The 23,350-nt window shown below is 39.8% G+C and overlaps 1 protein-coding gene and 1 long non-coding RNA gene across 6 annotated transcripts in view; one reads left to right on the top strand and one right to left on the bottom strand.

The window, feature by feature from the left end:
* LOC119915896 (microfibril-associated glycoprotein 4-like) lies at positions 1-23,350 on the bottom strand. Of its 5 annotated transcripts, XR_005447029.1 has the most exons (8): positions 4,510-4,646; positions 3,558-3,608; positions 3,165-3,320; positions 2,375-2,413; positions 2,125-2,221; positions 1,741-1,908; positions 497-938; positions 1-108 (listed from the first exon to the last, which is right to left on the bottom strand). XR_005447029.1 is itself a non-coding variant. In XM_038735703.1 (7 exons), the coding sequence occupies exons 2-7, from the start codon at positions 22,528-22,530 to the stop codon at positions 685-687; spliced, it is 720 nt and encodes a 239-aa protein (XP_038591631.1). In that variant the 5' UTR covers positions 22,531-22,575; positions 23,285-23,350; the 3' UTR covers positions 1-684. The 5 variants fall into 5 exon arrangements, 4 of the variants coding, with proteins under 4 accessions (XP_038591631.1, XP_038591630.1, XP_038591629.1 ...); XM_038735703.1 differs by lacking the exons at positions 3,165-3,320; positions 3,558-3,608; positions 4,510-4,646 and adding exons at positions 22,161-22,316; positions 22,525-22,575; positions 23,285-23,350 and having other exon boundaries at positions 1-938; XM_038735702.1 differs by lacking the exons at positions 3,165-3,320; positions 3,558-3,608; positions 4,510-4,646 and adding exons at positions 22,161-22,316; positions 22,525-22,575; positions 23,271-23,290 and having other exon boundaries at positions 1-938.
* Positions 10,814-23,350, top strand: part of LOC119915914 — a 28,444-nt gene continuing 15,907 nt past the window's right edge. Inside the window, exons 1-2 of the long non-coding RNA XR_005447045.1 lie at positions 10,814-11,562; positions 16,851-17,048. This is a non-coding gene — a long non-coding RNA (uncharacterized LOC119915914). The remainder of the gene's footprint in view (positions 11,563-16,850; positions 17,049-23,350) is intronic.

Raw genomic sequence — 23,350 nt, 5'->3', positions numbered from 1 at the left:
TCAATGCTCAGCTTCTTATTTATTGTCAGCGTACAGCAGATAATGATTCACACAAGGGTTTCAAACCTGTCACTATCAGCTTTTCACACGATTTCAAGATTCTGGGCCCTACTTTCCTGCCGACACAAATCCAGCAGCAGCCCAACTGCAGACAGCTGACATTCCACTGGTGGAAGGTGGAGTGGTGCAGCTGAGGCTGTTGGAGCAGGTCAGGTGGTGCAGTGACATTTTACTTCTCAAACTGGCCTGAAATCCTGATGTGTTGCTAACGTATATTAATATTTGGGATGTTCCACAATTGTGTTCGGAGCCTTCTTTATTTCTCATAGATGCCTCGGCCTGACTCGTCATGGTCCACTTGGTCTGTCTGCTGCTTTTAAAAAGGATGAGAGGAGCTCATGTGATTGGTCATTACTGAAGCTCCACCTGCTGATTCTGTGCTCCTCCTACTAATCATTTATTCAGCCTCTCTTCCAAGTTGCGCCGAGCTGCGAACGCTTTGAGCCACAGATGGTAACAAAAAGGACTAATCTGAGTTGGTGTTCTGCTGCTGGTGGATTGTGCTCGTGCCCAGTATCAGGAAAATAAGGCCCGTTGTGAGATTACATGCTTAATGAGAGAAAGAGAAAGAAATCAGGAGAGAGATCAGCTGCTGATATTCTGCTGTACGTTGGTCCTGGAGAACTACTGCACAGGACGGATCTTCATGCTGAAGGTCTTCAGGGAGTAGTTATAACCCTTCCAATAGTACCACTCCACTCCAACAATAGAGAGAGTGCTGTCAGCCCCCCAGCGATAAACCCCGTTGGGGTTTGTATAGTGACAGTTGTTGTACCAGAACGCCCCCAGGTATGATCTGGCACAGTTGCCAGAGGAGGAGTCCTGGTCTTTGTCAAAGGTGGAGAACTTCATTCCGTTGTGATAAGTCAAGGAGTCTCCTACAGACACACAGAAGAACCACAGGGTTAGTAAATTTGCATTATCTATAAGTATCAGCTGAACTTTTCACAGCCTGCAGTCTTCTATCAGACAGACTGATGAGACCAGTTATTGTCTAGACAGCTGAAATCACCAGCAGGTTGATCTCTGATCGACTCAGTGTTTCACCTGGATGAAACGTAAGAAAATCACACGGTCTATTCCTTTTTTGTAGGTGAAAGTAACAGGTAAAACTTTCAAAATAAAAGTAGGCTCATGTACTGTGTAGTTAGAAAGGTTATTATAGACTAAAACTAAGAAAAAATCATGTTTTTTAGTAAAAGACTTGACCTATAACTTCAGATTAAGAAAAGTGAACTGGTATCATATGAAGCTTAAGATAATTATATATTTTAGATATTATTATTTAATTAAAACCTTCATAACAAATTCATACTTGCTATGTGGAAGCTCAACCAGCAGAGGTCACTCTACCCCTGCTGAGGCGCCCAGTGGAAAAATGTTTCTGACTTGTGTTGAAGGGGCATTATGAGTTTTCAGCGACCACTAGCGGTGCGGTTTTAAGATTGCACCCAGCAGTGTTGGGCAAGCTACTTGGAAAATGTAGTGAGCTAAGCTACTAGCTAGTCTACATTAAATGAAGCTTCACTACACAGAAGTAAATAAATAAATCTATATATATACACATGTAGATATAGATGTGTGTGTGTGTGTGTGTGTGTGTGAGCTAGAGAGAGGGGGAGTTTGGGGTGCAGCAACCTGCTCAAGATGTAGAAGTGTAGAAAGACACATCTTACTCACCCGCCCCTCCATTGATGAATCCAGATACACTCAGTTTATATCCGTGACACTCTGAAGCGATGGAGAATGAAGAGTAGCGAGCAAACACTTTCTTCCCCTCAAAGTCCTCCATGTCGACCAGCAGCTCATATTTTCTGTGCTTAGTCAGTTGGTAGATGTTCTCAAGACCTGCACACACACAAACACACACATACACACTGTATATATACATGTACACACTGGGCACAGTTTGACATTTTGGACAGACGTGGAGATAATTGATTAAAACACTCTCACACTAACTGATCTAGACTTTAGACACAAAACTTGGTCAGTCTCATTTCTGGATTCACACAACAAAGTTTCACAAAGTCACATTAGTGTTAGTTAGGTTTGGTTTCTCACCGAGCCAGTGCTCTCCAGCAGCGCTACCAAAGCCCAGCATGTACTGATCCCAGCCCCTGTAGAAGTTCACGGTGCCGTCCATCCTCCTCTGGAACACCTGGGGGGGACGGGATGGAGGGAGAACTAGCTAAACACACCAGATACCTGACAGCTCATGTTTCCAGGCAACAAGCTTTTACTGCTATGTCATTTATTGTGAAAGTCCAACAGGAAGTGCTGATACTGAAAGTCACTCTGTGGTAATACTCACCGTCCAGCGACCTCCTTCTGATTTCATGTCACAGTACACCTACACACAAACACATTCAGTAGTAAATGACTTCATCTGTCTGAACTTGTTTATTAGGTTCATACTTATGAAGCTGTGAGCCATTTGTCTTTAGTTTCTATTGTTGGATATTTCATGAAGATATTTTATGCATCTCTCAGAGGGCTTGGCTGGAATCAACCAACTCCAGAGAAAGTACAAGGTGTGGTGTTTAGATAAGATGAAACTATATATTCAGCTGTTACAGCAGCACAAAGACAGATAGAAGTAGAGATGAAAAGAGAAAGTAAATAGATACATTATAAGTATTTAAAATAAGAATAGAATAAAATAAAACAAAAGCTATGTAATTCTACTGAAAACTCAAACTTACAGCACCAGCAGTTCACATACAGTACCCACAACTAGTGTAACATGAACTGAGCAACTGTGCAAAACCATCTCAAGCTGAGTGACAGTGGTGTGATTAGTAGCAGCAAAGTCAGCAGATTATTGTATTCATAAGAGTAACATGATGCCGTTCCAGAGCATGGAGCGATCTTTGGTTCATCATGGAGAAAAGAAAAAGTACTGCTGTTGTTGGTGCTGCCAGAGGGGGCAGGAAAGTCGGTCCCTGATGCCTCCTCTCTCAAAGGGCTGTGATTGGTTGGGTTCATAGGTACTCACAGCAAGAGTTTGTGCCTCTACAGCATGATCACCTGATCTGACTCAGTATCTCTGCTTTGATTCCAGCATAAATGTGAAGCTGAGTCCCAGAGAAGGTGAAGTGTACCTGGACAGCAGACCTCGCTCCAGAGGGATAGATGGTGTACACTCCACTGGGGAGGCTCTTGTCTTGTTTGTAGATGTCACTGCAGTCCACCGGTTGGAAGAAATGATGGCAGCTGGTCAACAGAGGAGCCAGGAGGAGGAAGACGACTGATACCAGCTGGAACAGAGCACATGTTGTCGTTCTGACTGAGCTTTGACTCTTACACACTGTTTTAACAGTTTGGCCTCTAGTTTCATGGCGGTGTGGGCAAAGACACCTCTAAGGTGGAGCTAACTGACAATAATTATCTGCCTGGGTTGTTGCTGTAGCAACCATCTAAGCTACCGATATCACAAGCCTCTTCACAGTTTAACAGGACTTTGAGATCTGTAAAATATCAGTTCACAAACTCACCTTCATTGTCAGATTTCTGCTGAAACTGCTGATGTGGATCCGTCTGATGCTCTGAAAATACAGCAACAATATATTTGTTTCGTCACTGAACTCACATGGAACAGATTATTATGTGAATGCAGAATAAGTAGAATTTAAATTTGGTGTTTAGGTTGTAGCTCCGTCTCGCCCCAATACACTAAGCTGGGAGTGACAGTAATAACTTCCCTCACAAAACTGCATTAGATACAAATCATGACACCGACTGTTGAATAGAATTATCAGGGTTCAAAGTCTTTCTATGATTTAGAATTGTTATTTCATGGTAATATAGGATTTTTAGAATATTAGAGTCACCTCTCAGTTAAATCAAACACAATTCTGCAGCATCACAAACTACAGACGTGTTGACAGACTTCACCGCCATCACTTCATACAACCACAGTCTGAAGCTCTACAGACGCTCTGCAGTCACTCAGGAATCAACACATACTCAACCAAGCAGCTGTGGCTCAGGAGGTAGAGCGGGTTGGCCGTTAATCAGAAGGTTCTGCCAATGTATGAATGTGTGTGAATATTAGTTTCCGTTTGAGCACTTAGGCTCAGTGTATGAATGTGTATAACTGGTGAATGCAGATGTAGTGTAAAAAGCACTTTGAGTGGGTGAAAATACTAGAAAGGCACTATACAAATACGGAGCATTTACAAAACTCATCAGTATTTGGGAATATCACACATGATTATATATAAGTTCATAAAACAGTTGCATTTTTAATTGAAATGCAATATTTAAATATTGCAAATTATTGCAACATGACTGTTTATGAAGTTCAGCTCAATGTTTTGCTAATTCAGTCATTTGGGTAAAAAAAAAACTGCCCAAAGCCTCTGTGAGATCCTGGAGGAGCTGAGAATAATACTGCACACAGCTGATTTATCAGACATGTGTAATGTCTCCTGGTTGGATGCTTACCTGTCTGAACTCACCTGCAGGTTGAACTGAGGAGACGATGCGGCTTCACCTTCAGAGGAAACAAACTGCTGTTTCTCCTTCAGTCTGTCACACTCTCACAACTTCACTACTTATATCTACAGAAGGCGCTGTGATGTCACAGCAGTCGCACCTCTTAAATTCTCCAGCATTTCCTGTTCTTGTTTAAACATATGATTTGTTGTGTAATATTAAAATGAGCTTGTTATTCTGCCAAAGGCCCTGTAGTACATGATGGTTATGAATGAAATAAAAACATTGAAGAAGACTTTAAAAGGAACATTAAACCTGTAAAATGTACATCAGGTGACATTAGGAACAATGTGGAGCTTCACACTATTCCCCAGCCTTAACCCAAACCCTGGAGGGATCTGTGATTTCTCAGTTTGGAAGCAGCAGCCTCCCGTTCAGCTCTCCTGTGAGGGAGTTTGTCTTCTGTCTAAAGGCCCGGACACACAAAGTGTCACAGTAAAATGCCATTGCAAACGTTCATCATCATCATTTTACCACAAGTTCAAATTCTGGTTATCAGAACTACTTTGTGTTTCTATTGTATTTCATAAAAGCACTCGGCTGGCAGTGCGTGTTCCGAGTTGTCAGACTCCGGCAAGATGAGGGAGGTGATGCTTGGTGCTCAAACACAGTCAAGATGGACACGGGTGGATGGATGGATATGTGTATGTGCAGTAAATAACCTTTGTATATAAATAACTGTATATATTTTTAAGTTAATTAAATTTTATATGTTACCATATTTTAATACACGTTTAATTTTCTGTTAAGTTCTCTGTGTGTAGCATGAAGGGACTACAAACTACAGACTTTCACAAAGTGCTGTATAATGATAAATGTATAATGAGCGCCGTCCTAGAGCCAGACCTTGATGGTGGATGAGAACTGCTGACCTGGACTGGAGATATTGTTGGGGGATGGAAAGATTGTTGCATGGAGGTCAGGGAAAGAACGTATGGTGTGGCAGACTGCAGATGTGGTTCCCATATTCAAAAAGGGGAACCAGATGGATCCAACTATTGTGGTATCACACTGCTCAGCCTTCCCAGGAAAGTTTATTCCAGGGGGCTGGAAATGAGGGTCCGAGTGGTTTTGTCAAACCGCACATTCAGGAGGAGCTGTCCTGGCTGTGGAACAGTAGACCAGCAAAAGTGCTGGTAGGTGTTGCATTCCAACATTGTTGACCCTTGTTTCTGATCTTTCACACAGGGCCAGTGTGAAGTGATTGGGATGAAGGTCAGCACCTCCAAGTCTGCGGCCATGGTTCTCTGCTGGAAAACAGTGGATATCTCCTTCCAGGTTGGGAGTGAGCTCCTACCCCAAGCGAAGGAGAACAAGTATCTCATGATCTTGTTCACGAGTCAGTTAAGGTGGTTCAGGCATCAGGATCCTCCTGGGCACCTTCTTTTGGAGGTTTTCCTGGCACACCCAGGGTAGACCAAGAACCAGGCCTGGGAAGACCTTCGGATCCCCCAAGACAGGGGTTTTCAAAGTGTGAGACTGTGGGCCTCCCCTCAGACAAAAATTGAGCTTTAGTTGACCTGAACCCGGAAAAGTGAAAGATAATGGATGAATGGATTGTGAAGCCTGCCAGAAATGTACATAATGTTTTAACTGTAGTGTTTGTTGTAATTGTCATTTTAATTAATTAAGTCTTCATTTTCAAAATAAGATACGGCAGCCATTTTACAGTACAGTAAGAAAAAAGAACATACCTAGAACCTAATTACATTGAGTTTGATCATTTCAAATATCATACTTTACTTTACTACTAGTATTAGTAGAAATGCTACTACAGAAAAAAAAAACTGCTTATCTGGGGTCAGGTCGCGAGGGCATCAGCTCCAGCAGGGGACCCCTCCCTTTTTTCAAGCCACATTAGTCAGCTTTGACTTGGGGATCCTGAGGTGTTCAGGCCAGTGTGGCAATATAATCTCTCCACCTACTCCTGGGTCTTCCCATGTCTCCCCCCAGCTGGATGTGCCTGGTGGGCATCCTGAACTCCCTCACCTGGGGTAAGGATTTATTCCCTACCTGTAGTGAGCACTCCATCCTGCTGAGAACCACATCCTCAGATTTAGAGGTGCTAATTCTTATTCCAGCCGCTTCACACTGGGCTGCGAACTGATCCGGTGAGTGCTAAAGGTCACGGACCGATGATGTCAACAGGACCACATCTCAGCCAGTGTCACTGGTCACTGAATACCAGTTAAATATCAAGCGAAGTTTGAGGTCAAGGGCAACTGGACTTGGTTGAAGATACTAGAAGACGTTAAATGTGACCAGTTAAATGTGTTGATTCTTCATTACAGCAGCTCACTACACACTTAATCTCACAGTAGTTCTGCTTAAGCACTCACTGTTCTTTCCATCTTTTAGCGACCCTCTTTAAAATCTCATAGTTGTTAACAAGAGTTACTACTAGTATTAGTAAAAACAGTGAGTTTCACTAAATTAAGTTTTATAACTAGGTTCAGGAACAAGGACCATGCCTCGAACAGATCTCATTTCCACACAAAAACATTTAAGTTTTCATCATTTAAAACACACAGCACAAGATGCTGGGCATTTACAGTTTTTTACAATCACTTTGGTACTATTTTCAGAACCTTGATGTCATTTTTCACAACTCTAGACACAAAACTCAAAACGGTTATCACTTGTAACACAGGCTGTCTAATGTTCAAAACATTGCATTGTGCATTCACATCTTTACAGAAAACTTGCACTTGCACAATCATTGGTTCAAAAAACAAATTTACTGTGAAATACCATTGAAACATAACTATAGATCACCCACACACAAGCACTGTGTCATTGTTCATACAATCATTAAATATTGTAGAACAAAATAGGTGATACAGGTTTCATTATGGTACTACAAGTACAGTAAATACATCTCTGTAAAAGTACTGCAGTAGTAGAGAGAATACTACAGACACAGTGGAATCATTGAACAAAGTTTGTAATATATTGATGCAAAACACTACAGTACAATCACAACATAGGCCACGAATCCAGGCCTGACACTGGTCTGCTGTGATGTCATTGCAGGCGTCATCCATGGCCTGGAGAAGAGTGACTTGTTCATGAGGGTGCTTGTCATGAACCTTCCATCTCCATGCGGAGAAAAATTCCTCAATCGGGTTAAGGAAGGGAAGCGCTACAAACCTGATGGAGCTCATCAAGAAAGGTGACAAGGAGAACTGCATTATATGGTCCAATATGAGGTCTGCGTCCCACCACACCTCTCAAACGAGGCCCACGACCACCTCTCAGAAGGGGTGCCTGTCCCCTGCCATTCCTTTGACCAACACGTCTTCCTCGTCTTCCTCCCACCACTGCTTGACCTCCACTGTGACCTGTATCACCTGCTGGCTCCCTGTTACGTATCACTATGCTCTTGCAATTGGATCCCAATCAACTCTTTATATACTCATTCCACAATGTGCACTCAATCATCAGGAACGAGTTGGCAGAATTGGACAAGCAATTACAAGGGCCTGCATCTATACAGTGCAGTACTGTCAATACTGTAAATAGTCTGAAAAGGTGGTACAGTATTTGGGACCATAGACACAGTGTCTGATCTCGTTATCTTGAAACTTTCATGATTTACTGTAAACATGGAAGATTGTTTGTCTGTTTCCATACAACTATGCATTAAGAGTAATGCAACAGTTACTTATCATTTTGAGCAGTTGTTTCAATTGATAGTTTAATCATTGTAAGGAAATGAATAGACACTCATTTGAAATGTAATGTGTGAACTGCCTTTTGAAATAGTAGTACTTTGATGTTAAGTTGTGTCATATTGAACAGGTGATTTTAGTTGAATGAACAAATGATGAAGTTTTATGTGTATTGTATCCAAGCAATTGAGAAAAGGGTTCGAGTTTTGAAAAATGTGCATTTTGATCATCGGTTGTGAGTTTTGTGTCTAGAGTTGTGGAAAAGCTGTAAAAGAGATTGCAGCAGGGACGTCACTAAGATTGAAACACAGGGGGGGCTTAGCCCCCAGGGATGCGTAACTTGCGCTTGCAAAATCTTTGCACTCACATCTTTTGTTACTGTATTAGAACTACACTTATGTCAACAAGCAGTGAAGAAGCCAAGATGTTAACAAATAAAAAGCAACAGACATACTTTGTTCTTCCATTTCTCCTCTGTTGAACAAAAGGTACTGTAATGTTACATGGGCGTCTGGAGCAAAAGAAATGTGGGTGTGTCCTCCTCCAGGATTTATATATATATATATATAAATTTTGTTTTATAGAAATCATCATTGATTATAAGTTATATGCTATTTTAAAGCTGCTAAGTTCAATGTTTTGCTCTAAACTGCTTTTTGTTGTATTTTGTATACAATGTCAATAGAGTCTCTATCATGAATCCTGAAATCTGTTAGTTGGGGGGGTCCTCCCCCCGAAGATTTAGAGCATTAAACACTTAATTTCCTGCATTCTTGGGATTTGTTTGCACCAATTTATGGTGAAATGTTTTTATTTATGTAAAGGGAAACACAAAATTCAGGTGGCAGGTGACAGTTCAAAATCTAAAACTCAACAGAGCTTCAGTCGGTGCAGCTCTCAGTCATTCTGTGGTGCTTTCAGATATGTTTCTCATGTAGATCAACTTTCTCATGTAATATCATCCCTGCTGAGTCAACACACATTGAGAAAACAATAAGTTTGTCCAGTCCATTTCTGAATCAGATTTGGCTGTGACATAAATACTACCCAGCTGCTCATGTATATCTCTATTAGATAAGTTCTCACAGAGATCCAAAGAATACTATTTAATTACACTAATTACTGTTACTGCACTGTGGATTGGTTCAATCATGGTTTCAGCCCCCCTAAAATAGGCCTAACAACATCCATGGATTGCAGAGACTCCAACAATAAAAAAGGTATTAAGGTAGACATGGGAACATTTGTAGTTGTGTTTAAAAATGATAACTGCCACCTCCACTGCCTGACAGCCAAGAATAATTAAAACAGTAGTAATTAAGGGACATGCCTCAGTTAGTGGGGAAAAATTAATAAGTGTTAGTTATAACAACATCTTATATCTTTTACATATAAAGGACTTGTTTAAAGGGACCTCACATTAAGTAGACTAAAGAAATAATGAAAATCTATCAACACCAGCCACAGAGCCCCAGAGCATTATTCAGAGTAACTCTGTTTCTGGACAGACGTGTTGTTTTTTAAAGCTCCACAGAGCTGCAGAGTTTGGTGATAACTGGGATCAGAACATAGACTGTATATAAATGTGTATGTAATGTTTATACAGTCAGTGGTTCAGAACAACCAGAGACAGTTTCACCTCACAGTCATTTCATCCAATGTATTAAAAGCATATTTAAAAGATGAAACAAATTTGTTTTCTACTTTAAACATTTCATTCATTTCACAATCATCACATCCTACAAAAACATAGTGTTGTGTCAGAAGGAATGAGTTTGCTCTGAAGAGGAACAGGAACTACTTCTGGGTTTGACTGAAGGTTAAACACAGATAAGATCGCATCAGTCAATAAAAAAACATGAACATTCAGCCTTGTTGCTGTTGTGCATGTTTGATTGTTTTTTTCTCTGCTAAGCATTGTTTCTTCTTCTGGTGTAAAGTGCAGGTGATGCCAACAGATTTGCCCGAAACACGCTTTGTTGGAATAAATGAAACTAAATACACAGTGATGCAGGAGCTGCAGTCCTGTATTGTGAATCAAAGCCTATCATCAGTGTCTACTGTCTGCAGAGCGAGTTGTTGTAGCAGTAGGATCCTCTGCCAGCTGAAGTTCCTGTCCTGGTGTTAAAAGAGAGATCAGCTGCTGATAATCTGCTGTGTGTTGGTCCTGGAGAACTACTGCACAGGACGGATCTTCATGATGATGAAGCAGGTCTGAGGTCTGTGAGGGAGTGATGATGGACAGGTGACCAGCTGCACCTTTAGACTGTGAGTTAAAACAACACTCACATGTCCACATGTACATAAGTAAAGTTTTAATTTAAGGTACTTGTACTTCAGTGTTTCCATGTCATGCTTTGTTGCAGTACTTCTCAGAGGGAAATATTGGACTTCAAATGGTTATTTTAAGTATTATTACAGATTGAGCTGTCCAGCAGCATGTAACAACCTTTACCAGCTGGAACATTAAGGTGATGAACACATGAATGAGTTCATAATTATAATCCATTTATATATATTATTCTGAAATGACCCATTCTGCATAATGAGTACTTTTACTGGTGGGAAGTAAATATATTTTGATGCTAATACAGGATGCAGGTTAACGTAGTATTTCTAGACCGTGCTATTTGAAGGGATTTTGGTTTAATTTAGAAATGTTTATACAGTCAGTGGTTCAGAACAACCAGAGACAGTTTCACCTCACAGTCATTTCATCCAGTGTATTAAAGGCATATTTAAAAGATGAAACAAATTAGTTTTCTACTTTAAACATTTCATTCATTTCACAATCATCACATCCTACAAAAACATAGTGTTGTGTCAGAAGGAATGAGTTTGCTCTGAAGAGGAACAGGAACTACTTCTGGGTTTGACTGAAGGTTAAACACAGATAAGATCGCATCAGTCAATAAAAAAACATGAACATTCAGCCTTGTTGCTGTTGTGCATGTTTGATTGTTTTTTTCTCTGCTAAGCATTGTTTCTTCTTCTGGTGTAAAGTGCAGGTGATGCCAACAGATTTGCCCGAAACACGCTTTGTTGGAATAAATGAAACTAAATACACAGTGATGCAGGAGCTGCAGTCCTGTATTGTGAATCAAAGCCTATCATCAGTGTCTACTGTCTGCAGAGCGAGTTGTTGTAGCAGTAGGATCCTCTGCCAGCTGAAGTTCCTGTCCTGGTGTTAAAAGAGAGATCAGCTGCTGATAATCTGCTGTGTGTTGGTCCTGGAGAACTACTGCACAGGACGGATCTTCATGATGATGAAGCAGATCTGAGGTCTGTGAGGGAGTGATGATGGACAGGTGACCAGCTGCACCTTTAAACTGTGAGTTAAAACAACACTCACATGTCCACATGTACATAAGTAAAGTTTTAATAATAATAATTTTTATTTGTAGAGCACTTTTCAAAAACAAGTTACAAAATGCTTTAACAAGTGTAATGACAATAATACCCTAGAGACAATAATACAAAAACAATACAAGATAAAAGCATGAAAACACTGAAAAGACTAAAATACACGTTTAAGATAAATATAAAATTAGTAAAATACAATAAAATAAAAGGGGTAAAATAAAGTCAAATAAGATCGGGAAAGGCTCTCCTATAAAAGGCCATGAAGAACTTTAAAAGTGATCAATAAAAATTTAAAGTAAATTCTAAAACATACTGGGAGCCAGTGTAATGAAGCTAAAATAGGAGCAATGTGGTCATATTTCTTTGTTCTGGTTAAAAGCCCGGCAGCTGAGTTCTGGACAGTCTGGAGTCGATCAATAGATTTTTGGGTTAAACAGGTGAAAAGGCTGTTGCAATAATCCAGGCGTGATGAGATGAAGGCGTGTAAAATGGTCTCGGTGTCCTTAAAAGTTAACATAGATCGAATGTTTGCTATATTTCTAAGTTGATAAAAACATGATTGAAGTGACTTCCGGTTCGAATGTCACCGTGACCGCAGCACTGTGAATCCTAAGGAAACCTACGAAATTTAAACCTTTACCCTGTTAAGACAATGCAGATTTGGGTTTAGAGGTAGATAAGTGAGGGGGTAAGTGAAAAACACAAAAACTAACGCTTCGACGGAGCAACATAGTGGGTGCTTAAACCTGGGAAAATAGCGCTAGCTTCCCTGCTAACGCTAAAGGGATTCACTGCTCGACACGAGGCCACACACTGGTGGACTGCTACCGCATGGTGAGACAATATGGCCAACATAGACATGGTACTTCATGAATTGAGGGACTTTTGCCAAGAAAACAATGTGAGTTTGGGGGAAATTCAGGAAGAAATATCTAAGATGAGCGCGAGAATGGACGAGGCTGAAGGACGGATTGAGAAGGTGGAGGAGAGGATTCAGAACACAGAGGACGCCATGACGGAAATAATAAAGTTACAAATAAGATTGGAGGATAAATTAATGGACTTGGAGAGGCGCACGAGAAGGGAAAACGTCCGCATCTACGGTGTACCCGAGACAGCAGAGTGGGACTCTCCAAAAATGAGTGATTTTGTGGAGAAGCTGCTGTGCGACGGGTTGGAGGTGTCTCAAGATGAGCTTGACATGTGCATCGAACGGGCGCATCGCTCTCTAGGCCCACCATCGCCAGACGACGCACCCCCACACTCTATTATTGTGAAATTCCTCAGCTTTAAGACCAAAGAACTTGTGCTCCGTAAGGCGTGGAAGAAAAAAGGATTTGCCTGGAATGGCAAACAAGTAAGTTTAGACCATGATTACCCTCCTCTCATCCTAAAGAAACGAAGAGAATATGCAGAGGTGCGCAAGATTCTGAAAGAGCAGCAGATCCCCTTTCAGACTCTCTTTCCAGCTAGGCTAAAGGTGAAATACACTGAAGAAACCAAAATCTACAACACAGTTGTGGAAGCTACTGCAGATATGTCCAGTAGAGGCTATGCGGTGAAGGTCATCACATCACCAGAAACAGCGTTGGAGCAAATGAAGCAGCTGACCTGGAGCAGAGTTGGCAGAGGAGCGGGGAGCAGCGCAGCAAACAAGAGGCGGGACCCCGGTTACAAAGAAACACTCAGAGCCTTCAGGAGGACCTCACCTATGCCTTCGGGGAAATTGAGGTTCACCCACTATGCTGTTTCTTTATCTTACAACTGAAAAATAACTGTTATTCAGTTTAATGGTGTGCAATAAGCAGATAAGTAAGGTTTTTGGAGGGTGTTCTTCTCAGTGAGGCCTTAGCTTTTGAGGGCCTCCTCCACTGACTGATGAAGAAGTTGCCCTTGAAGGCGAAGCAGAGTCCACCGCTAGGACCCCTACCTTGGAAGTTAGAACTACCTCAGTTTGATTTTTGTCTTTTGTTGATGTTATTTGTTCATGTGTTCCATGTTCAGTGTTTACAAGGGTGTGTGGGGAGCCTATTAGAATGGGTGTATTCGTTGTATGATTTAGATGAATAGCAGACCAGTGAAGATGGTATCAATCAATATTAATGGCCTACACAATCCGGGTTAAAGGTGGAAAGCCCTATCTAACCTTAAATGAGAGAAAGCTAAGGTTGTTTTTATGCAGGAAACACATCTGTCGGATAGCGAACATGAAAAACTGAACAAGCTTGGTTTTAAACATGTCTTTTATTCTTCTCACAGTTCGGGGAAGCGAAGAGGTGTGGCAATCTTAGTGCACAGCGCTCTGAACTATGAACATATATCAGAGTATAAAGATAAGGAGGGTAGATATAGGAAGCAAATGGTCCTTGTATAAACAGATCCTTGAATTAACAACAACAAGGAGTCAGGGAATTCTATTATATGGCGGTGATCTTAACCTCACACTAAACGCCAAATTAGATTCTTCAAACGGGAAAGGTGATTCGAGAAACATTGGGAAAAGAATGGTACACCTGATGGACGAATTAGGATTAGTTGATGTGTGGAGGGACTGCCACACAACCGATAGGGAATATACCCACTATTCATGTGCACACAATGTCTACTCAAGGTTAGACTATATCTTCATGTTTAGAACTGATCTCCTCAGGGTAAAAAATTGTGAAATAGGTCCCTGTACTATATCAGACCATAACCCGGTCTACGCTGATATCTGCCTGAACAGGAAGAAAAGATCCACCTTATGGAGGTTGAACACAAACATTCTTAATTACCCAAATATTAAAGAGCGCTTGAAGAAAGATATAGAGTACTTAGTATATAACGATAAGGACGAGGTGTCACCAGGAACACTTAAGGCAGTGATTAGGGGGAATATAATTGGTATTTCCTCTCACCTGAAAAAAGTAGGTCTGCAAAAACTCCGGCACTTAGAAGACAAGTTGCTAGATCTGCAACACCAACACTCCGCGTCTCATAATGGTAATATTAAATCGGATATAACAAAATTGAAAAAAGAAATAGATGATTTGAACACCACGGACATACAGAACAAACTCATTCTTATAAAGCAACAGTACTATGAGGTAGGGGGGAAATCATTGAAACTTCTTTCTTATAAGCTTAGGAAACAGCAAGCGGAGAGATCTATTCACAAAATTAAGAATCCCCTAAAGGATCGAATAGAAACTGAACAGGAAAAAATTCAACAATGCTTTCTGGAGTATTATAAGACACTATATTCTCAACCTCATATAGACAATGACCAGGATATTAAAGCCTTCCTGTCTGAACTTGAGTTACCAACAGTGACAAAGGAACAAAATGAAAAGTTATTATCCACAATAACTAAAGAAGAAATTCAGTTGGCAATTAAAAGATTAAAGGGAGGGAAGATGGCAGGGGCAGATGGATTTGGTCCGGAATGGTACAAAATAATGCAGGATTTTTTGGCCCAGACAGCACACACTGTGTCAAGGCGAAATGGGAAAAAGAAGGTAATCTGAAAATCACAAAAGAATGTTGGGAACACATATGCGAGATACAATGGGTTACAACTGGTTCTAATGTATGGCGTGAATTTTGTTGGAAAAGTGTATTGAGATTTTTTATCACCCCTGTTCAGAAAAGGTATCGGGGCATTGGAGATACTTGCTGGAGATGTGGGGGGGTTGGTGCCAACCATTTCCACATTTTTTGGGACTGCCAAGTTATTTCTCAGTATTGGTATAGAATTCATGAGCTTATACAGAATGTTTTTGCACTTGTTTTTCCATTTACCTTTGAAACCCTATACCTAAGTAATGTATCAACGGATAAACTGGACTGGAAGGACAAGAAAGGCGAATCGCAGCTAAAAACAATACATCTGTGGTCAGATATGGTCATGTCCACTAATTCCACAGAGGAAATGCTGACACCCAGGGTAAAAACCAGTGTAAGTCCAGTGTATGACCACGGTTATGTGTTTGCCCTTTGACATGTTGTTTGAAGTTAAAAGAAGTGGCCATATTTAAAAAGTCAGTTGCATTAACATTGGTGGGTTCATCAACATGAATATTGAAAGTGCCACAAAGAACAATTTTGTCATAATTTAAAACCAGAGTAGATAAAAATTCAGGAAGTTCTGATAAAAATCCTCCAGGCAGTTTTGGGGGGCGATAAATTATAACAAATATGACAGGTTGCAGCGCTCCAAGTTTAAGAGTGAGACCTTCAAAGGAGTTAAATTCATCACAGCGTACTTGATGACATTTAAAATTTCCCTATACACGCTCACTAGCCCACCACCACGACCACTGACCCTCGGTTGACTAAAACAATCATATTGAGGCGGACACAGTTCAGCTAGCTGGCTATAGTCATTCATTTGCAACCAGGATTCAGTTAAAAACATAAAATCTAGATTTGCAGACAAGATAAAATCATTTAAGATAAAAGTCTTAATTTAAGGTACTTGTACTTCAGTGTTTCCATGTCATGCTTTGTTGCAGTACTTCTCAGAGGGAAATATTGGACTTCAAATGGTTATTTTAAGTATTATTACAGATTGAGCTGTCCAGCAGCATGTAACAACCTTTACCAGCTGGAACATTAAGGTGATGAACACATGAATGAGTTAATAATTATAATCCATTATATATTATTCTGAAATGACCCATTCTGCATAATGAGTACTTTTACTGGTGGGAAGTAAGTATATTTTGATGCTAATACAGGATGCAGGTTAACGTAGTATTTCTAGACCGTGCTATTTGAAGGGATTTTGGTTTAATTTAGAAATGTTTATACAGCCAGTGGTTCAGAACAACCAGAGACAGTTTCACCTCACAGTCATTTCATCCAATGTATTAAAAGCATATTTAAAAGATGAAACAAATTTGTTTTCTACTTTAAACATTTCATTCATTTCACAATCATCACATCCTACAAAAACATAGTGTTGTGTCAGAAGGAATGAGTTTGCTCTGAAGAGGAACAGGAACTACTTCTGGGTTTGACTGAAGGTTAAACACAGATAAGATCGCATCAGTCAATAAAAAACATGAACATTCAGCCTTGTTGCTGTTGTGCATGTTTGATTGTTTTTTTCTCTGTTAAGCATCGTTTCTTCTTCTGGTGTAAAGTGCAGGTGATGCCAACAGATTTGCCCGAAACACGCTTTGTTGGAATAAATGAAACTAAATACACAGTGATGCAGGAGCTGCAGTCCTGTATTGTGAATCAAAGCCTATCATCAGTGTCTACTGTCTGCAGAGCGAGTTGTTGTAGCAGTAGGATCCTCTGCCAGCTGAAGTTCCTGTCCTGGTGTTAAAAGAGAGATCAGCTGCTGATAATCTGCTGTGTGTTGGTCCTGGAGAACATCTGCACAGGATGGATCTTCATGATGATGACGCAGATCTGAGGTCTGTGAGGGAGTGATGATGGACAGGTGACCAGCTGCACCTTTAAACTGTGAGTTAAAACAACACTCACATGTCCACATGTACATAAGTAAAGTTTTAAGGTACTTGTACTTCAGTGTTTCATGTCATGCTTTGTTGCAGTACTTCTCAGAGGGAAATATTGGACTCCAAATGGTTATTTTAAGTATTATTACAGATTGAGCTGTCCAGCAGCATCTAACAACCTTTACCAGCTGGAACATTAAGGTGATGAACACATGAATGAGTTAATAAATATAATCCATTATATATATTATTCTGAAATGACCCAATCTGCATAATGAGTACTTTTACTGGTGGGAAGTAAGTATATTTTGATGCTAATACAGGATGCAGGTTAACGTAGTATTTCTAGACCGTGCTATTTGAAGGGTTTAATTTAGAAATATTTATTGTATTTATTTATTTATAAGAACATGACTCTTTCAGTTATTGTTTATTATGTGGAACTTCAGGGGTTCATCCCAACTTTGGGATGAATGAATGTATAAATGAATGAATTCTCATATGTCATGGTGTTTACTGAAGGATTTAAGGTAATAAACACAAAACTACATCACATGTTCTTCATTTGTTTCATTTCCAGATTCAGTGTTTGTTAATGAAATTAAGGGCGATCTGCACACTTTAAGGCATTTATTGTGTAAACTATTCAAAATGGACCAAATCATCCCTGAACTGAACACTGAAAAGAGCCTGATAAAAATGATAAAAATAAAGTTGTGCTTTCATGTTTCATGCTTTCATTTACAGGAGTTTTTAACCCTTAAACTGAGCAGATAATCTATCAACACAATTACATGTTAGAATCCATTAATCAGTAAACTTTACCGCCCACGTTTATGATTTATAAGCAGCAGATAATAAACTGACAATTTAACACCGTTGTGATCATTTAAATTTATCTTCATGTTTTATATGAAGTATTAAATATATTAAGTATTATATTTATTAATGAAGTGTAATCTGTTTATAAATAGAACCTGGTAGAGATCCTTCATGAGAGGAGTTGTTCTTAAATACTGAAAACTAAAATATGTTTATAGAGTTTTATTATTTTATATATTGCTTATAAATGCTACATGTCAATTTAATAAGATATTTATTAACGTCTAAATAAAATAGTGAAGTTTCAATTAAGTTTTAATCAACACATTAATTCTGCATTAACAGTGTGAAGAATCAATATTTGAATAGTTATTGAATATTGGCATTGGAAAATGTCACAGACTGGAAGGCAGGAGGAGGAGGAGGAGGAGGAGGAGGAGGAGGAGGAGGAGGTGGTCTGCTGTTAGTCCGTCTCCTGGAGGCCACAGCGCCTCCTGAACTCCTGCCCTCGCTCATGGATCCATTTATTGGACACTGCGGACAGAGAAGACCAGTTCAGGGGTCGGAGTAAAACCAGGACCTGCTCCACCTGTCGACAGTCAGTAGCACATATTTCAACTTTTATGCTCGTGTTGCTGCTGCTGCTGTGTGAACACGAGCTCTGTGGCGCCCTCCGGCCTTTTACGATATAAAATTGAAGTTTTGCTTTCACGTCATTGGTCAATTTTAAAAGGGGTTTAAAATATATTTATTACATGAATCAATAACACTTTACCTCCCCGTTTTGCTTCATAAGCAGCAGATAATAAAACACGTTAAGCAGAAACATGAATGTACTTTTCTAAACTCCTGAAGCAGCAGATAATAAACTGACACTTTAACACCGTTGTGATCCTTTAAAATACATCTTCTTGTTTTAGATCAAGTATTAAATGTGTGTTGCTTGCTATAAAATACAGTTTACCATGAAGACGCAGTCAGAATTTTGTCGAGAGCAACTAAAGCTGCCAGAGAAATGCAGTGTACAAGTATAAAGTAGCAGAAAACGGACATACTCTAGTAAAGTACCTCAAAATTGTACTGAAGTACAGTACTTGAGTTGCTTTCCTGATGATCAATGACTGACTGATTGATGGAGCTCAGGTTGGAACAGAGAGCTTCCCAGCAGAGGATGAAATGAAGTAACGGCTGAATAAACCTTGTTGTTTGCAGTTTCTGTGTGTACAGTTACACACCTGCCCCACCAGGTGTCTCCACCTGTGTGAACGCTGTTTCCAGATGTTCAGACAGGTTGTGAACTCACCCCACTTGTTGCCGACCAGAACGGGACAGGCAGCGTGTCGGGTCCGGTAGTCTCCTTCTCCACTGGGGTGCAGGTTGTACCAGAACACCGCCGTCCCCTGGAGACACACATAGCAACAAATATGACCACATCGCCCGTGTTTTAGCGTCGTCACACCGGCTCCCACTATGTTTTAGAATTTTATTATAACATACTTTTATAGGAGAGCCTTTCCTGATTTTATTTGACTTTATTGTATTATAAATACAAGAAATATTTTATTCTATATATATTTGATATCTATTTTAAATGTGTATTTTAGTCTCTTCAGTGTTTTCTTGCTTTTATCATGTGACTGTTTTGTGTTTTGTTGTTTTTACACTTGTTTTCAAAAAGTGCTCTACAAATAAAGGTTATTATTATATTTTTAGAGCAACACTTCACTGTGGAGCTGAAACCAGCGGCTGATAATCTGGATTATCTGCTGGTTTAATAAATTAATATCTCTCTGTGGATGGACGTTCAGACTCCTGTTTTTAAAGATCCTTTTTGTTTCACCAGAAACAGCCGCTCTGTTCAAAGCCACCAGACTCCATTGACAAAAAACATAATTTAACGTGTGTAACTTTGGTGTTGTAACCTGTTAGTTCACCTGTTAAAAACACCAAAATGACTCTTTAAAATAGTTCAGAGAGATTGGAGCAGAAGCAGGTGATCAACTTGTCTTCAGTTTCAGTCCACTACACACCGACAGATGTTTTTATTTATTTTTTGAATTCTTTACCCTGTGAGAGGCTTTATGTAGCAAACACAGAACCCTTTTTCTGTTTAAACAGAAACAGCCGTTACATCACGCTCTTCAAAGCCACCAGACTCTATTGTAAATATAAAATACTGTAGAACGTGAGAGTTGTTGGTTAGTTGGTTTGTGTTACTGTGTGAACTAACAGGTTTAAATTAGCTCAGAAACATTTGAGCAGATTGTAGTTATCGTCCTCATGTAGTTGATCAACATTTCATGAGTTTTTTTCTATGTATATTGTACAATTACAATCAATTACTGATCTTTACTCTGTCAGAGGCTTGATGGAGCTGCAGCACTAAAGTGAACTGTACCTTTTTGGGCCGGACAGAAGCTCCAACATCAGTGAAGACGGTGGCGCCCCCTGCCTGTACGTCACTCATCTGCAGCATGAAGGAGGAGACAGATTAACCCTTGCAGTCAGTTTGGCACATTTTCTCTCTCACAATAATCAGTGCTGTCTGAAAGTGAAGATTTATTTCTATAATAAATTCTATAAACATGAAGATTTTAGGTTCGCCTCGAAAGAAAATGTTTTTATTATAAGATGTGACGTCTCATCTCAGACGTCTGAGCAGCTTCATAATCAAATAAAAACAGGAGAGAACTGATAAAGTAGAACAAATAAATATTTACTCAGTTTTTACTGTCTCTGACTTTATGACTTAATGGGGTCAAAGGTCAACTACAGTAAGGTGAAGAGTTCACTTAGTATACGTGACTAAGTGTGACAGATCATTTTGTTCACAATGACTGAGATGTTGACTGACAGCTAGACAGACCAAACAGTGGGCGGGGCGGGCGGCGGCGTTCTGCTCATAGCTACTAAGATAAGAAACATCGTGTGCGGGTTACTGACGTAAAGCAGCCAGGTGGCGATTCTGTTTCCTGTCCCCAACTCTTCAAACGCATCCGGTTCATCTTTCTGAAAGATCACAACAGTGAAATCAATCAATACTCCAACTTCATCAGAGATATTATCCTGCACCGAGTGTATTTGGTGCTGATACTTTTGTACTTTTACTAAGAACAGAGTACTTCTACACTGTAGTATTACTACTTCCTCTGAAGTAAAAGAGCTGAGTACTTCGTCTTCTCTTCTTTCTGCCAAAACTAATCAACACTTCAGAGACAAACACAGAAGCATCATTTCAGAGCTTCCTGCTGCTGAGAGGGAAACGTCCATTTACCCGTCCGAAGTCAAAGTGAGGCTCGTACTGTCCTCCCACGCCGTAGTTGGCCACCTGCGTCCACAAACACACAGAAATAACATTTAAAGAGATAAAGGAGAAACATGCAAATGAAAAGTCTGTTTGAATCTCGTGTTGAACTGGATTCTTTAATTCAATTCAATTCAAATTAGCTTTGTTGGCATGAATGTGTAACAACAATATGGCCAAAGCATCATACAAACTACATAAGAACAATAAACATCATACATTTCATTAAACAAGTAATTAAAGCGTGAGTTTAAAAAAAAATTAAAATATATTAAAAATTTAAATAAATCAATGAAAAGGTAACGTGTGTGTGTGTTATTATAATAATATATTAAAAATTTAAATAAATCAATGAAAAGGTAACGTGTGTGTGTTATTATAATAATATATTAAAAATTTAAATAAATCAATGAAAAGGTAACGTGTGTGTTATTACAATAATATATTAAAAATTTAAATAAAGAAATCAATGAAAAGGTAACGTGTGTTATTATAATAATATATTAGAAAATTTAAATAAAGAAATCAATGAAAAGGTAACGTGTGTTATATTATAATAATAGATTAAAAATTTAAATAAATAAATTTCTTTAAAATTTTAATTTTTTTAAAAAGAAATCAGTATCAAATGTGAATGAACTGAGCAACTGTGCAAAACCATCTCAAGCTGAGTGACAGTGGTGTGATTAGTAGCAGCAAAGTCAGCAGATTATTGTATTCATAAGAGTAATATGATGCCGTTCCAGACATGAAGCGATCTTTGTTAAACATGGAGAAAAGAAAAAGGACTGCTGTTGTTGGTGCTGCCAGGGGGGGCAGGAAAGTCGGCCCCTGATGCCTCCTCTCTCAAAGGGCTGTGATTGGTTGGGTTCATAGGTACTCACAGCAAGAGTTTGTGCCTCTACAGCATGATCACCTGATCTGACTCAGTAACTCTGCTTTGATTCCAGCATAAATGTGAAGCTGAGTCCCAGAGAAGGTGAAGTGTACCTGGACAGCAGACCTCTCTCCAAGGGGATAGATGGTGTACACTCCACTGGGGACGCTCTTGTCTTGTTTGTAGATGTCACTGCAGTCCACCGGTTGGACGAGCTGCTGGCAGCTGGTCAACAGAGGAGCCAGGAGGAGGAAGACGACTGATACCAGCTGGAACAGAGCACATGTTGTCGTTCTGACTGACTTGGCCTCTAGTTTCATGGCGGTGTGGGCAAAGACACCTCTAAGGTGGAGCTAACTGACAATAATTATCTGCCTGGGTTGTTGCTGTAGCAACCATCTAAGCTACCGATATCACAAGCCTCTTCACAGTTTAACAGGACTTTGAGATCTGTAAAATATCAGTTCACAAACTCACCTTCATTGTCAGATTTCTGCTGAAACTGCTGATGTGGATCCGTCTGATGCTCTGAAAATACAGCAACAATATATTTGTTCGTCACTGAACTCACATGGAACAGATTATTATGTGAATGCAGAATAAGTAGAATTTAAATTTGGTGTTTAGGTTGTAGCTCCGTCACTCCCCAATACACTAAGCTGGGAGTGACAGTAATAACTTCCCTCACAAAACTGCATTAGATACAAATCATGACACCGACTGTTGAATAGAATTGATCAGGGTTCAAAGTCTTTCTGTGATTTAGAATTGTTATTTCATGGTAATATAGGATTTTTAGAATATTAGAGTCACCTCACAGTAAAATCAAACACAATTCTGCAGCATCACAAACTACAGACATGTTGACAGACTTCACCGCCATCACTTCATACAACCACAGTCTGCAGCTCTACAGACGCTCTGCAGTCACTCAGGAATCAACACATATTCAACCAAAACTCATCAGTATTTGGGAGTATTGTTGTCAATTATTTTGGAGTATTATAGCCTAAATTGTTATCATTAATTACTAGAGCAATGATGATCTACACTGTCATCATTTAAAGTGTTATTTTATAGTGTAAAGTTAGGATCACAGTGTGAAAACTCTACAGCTCTGAGTGTATGTGCTCCTTCCTGCCCAGGCTCAGCAGTAGCACATGTGTGTGTGTGAGCAAGCTGATTTATCAGACATGTGTAATGTCTCCAGGTTGGATGCTTACCTGTCTGAACTCACCAGCAGGTTGAACTGAAGAAACGTTGCGGCTTCACCTTCAGAGGAAACAAACTGCTGCTTCTCCTT

Source organism: Micropterus salmoides, unplaced genomic scaffold, assembly GCF_014851395.1.
Source record: "Micropterus salmoides isolate LMB-PRFRI ecotype aquatic unplaced genomic scaffold, ASM1485139v1 Ms_hic_scaffold_21, whole genome shotgun sequence".
NCBI classification, from domain to species: Eukaryota; Metazoa; Chordata; class Actinopteri; order Centrarchiformes; family Centrarchidae; genus Micropterus; species Micropterus salmoides.
Note: the sequence above shows the minus strand (reverse complement) of the source record. Positions and strands in the feature narration are given on the sequence as shown.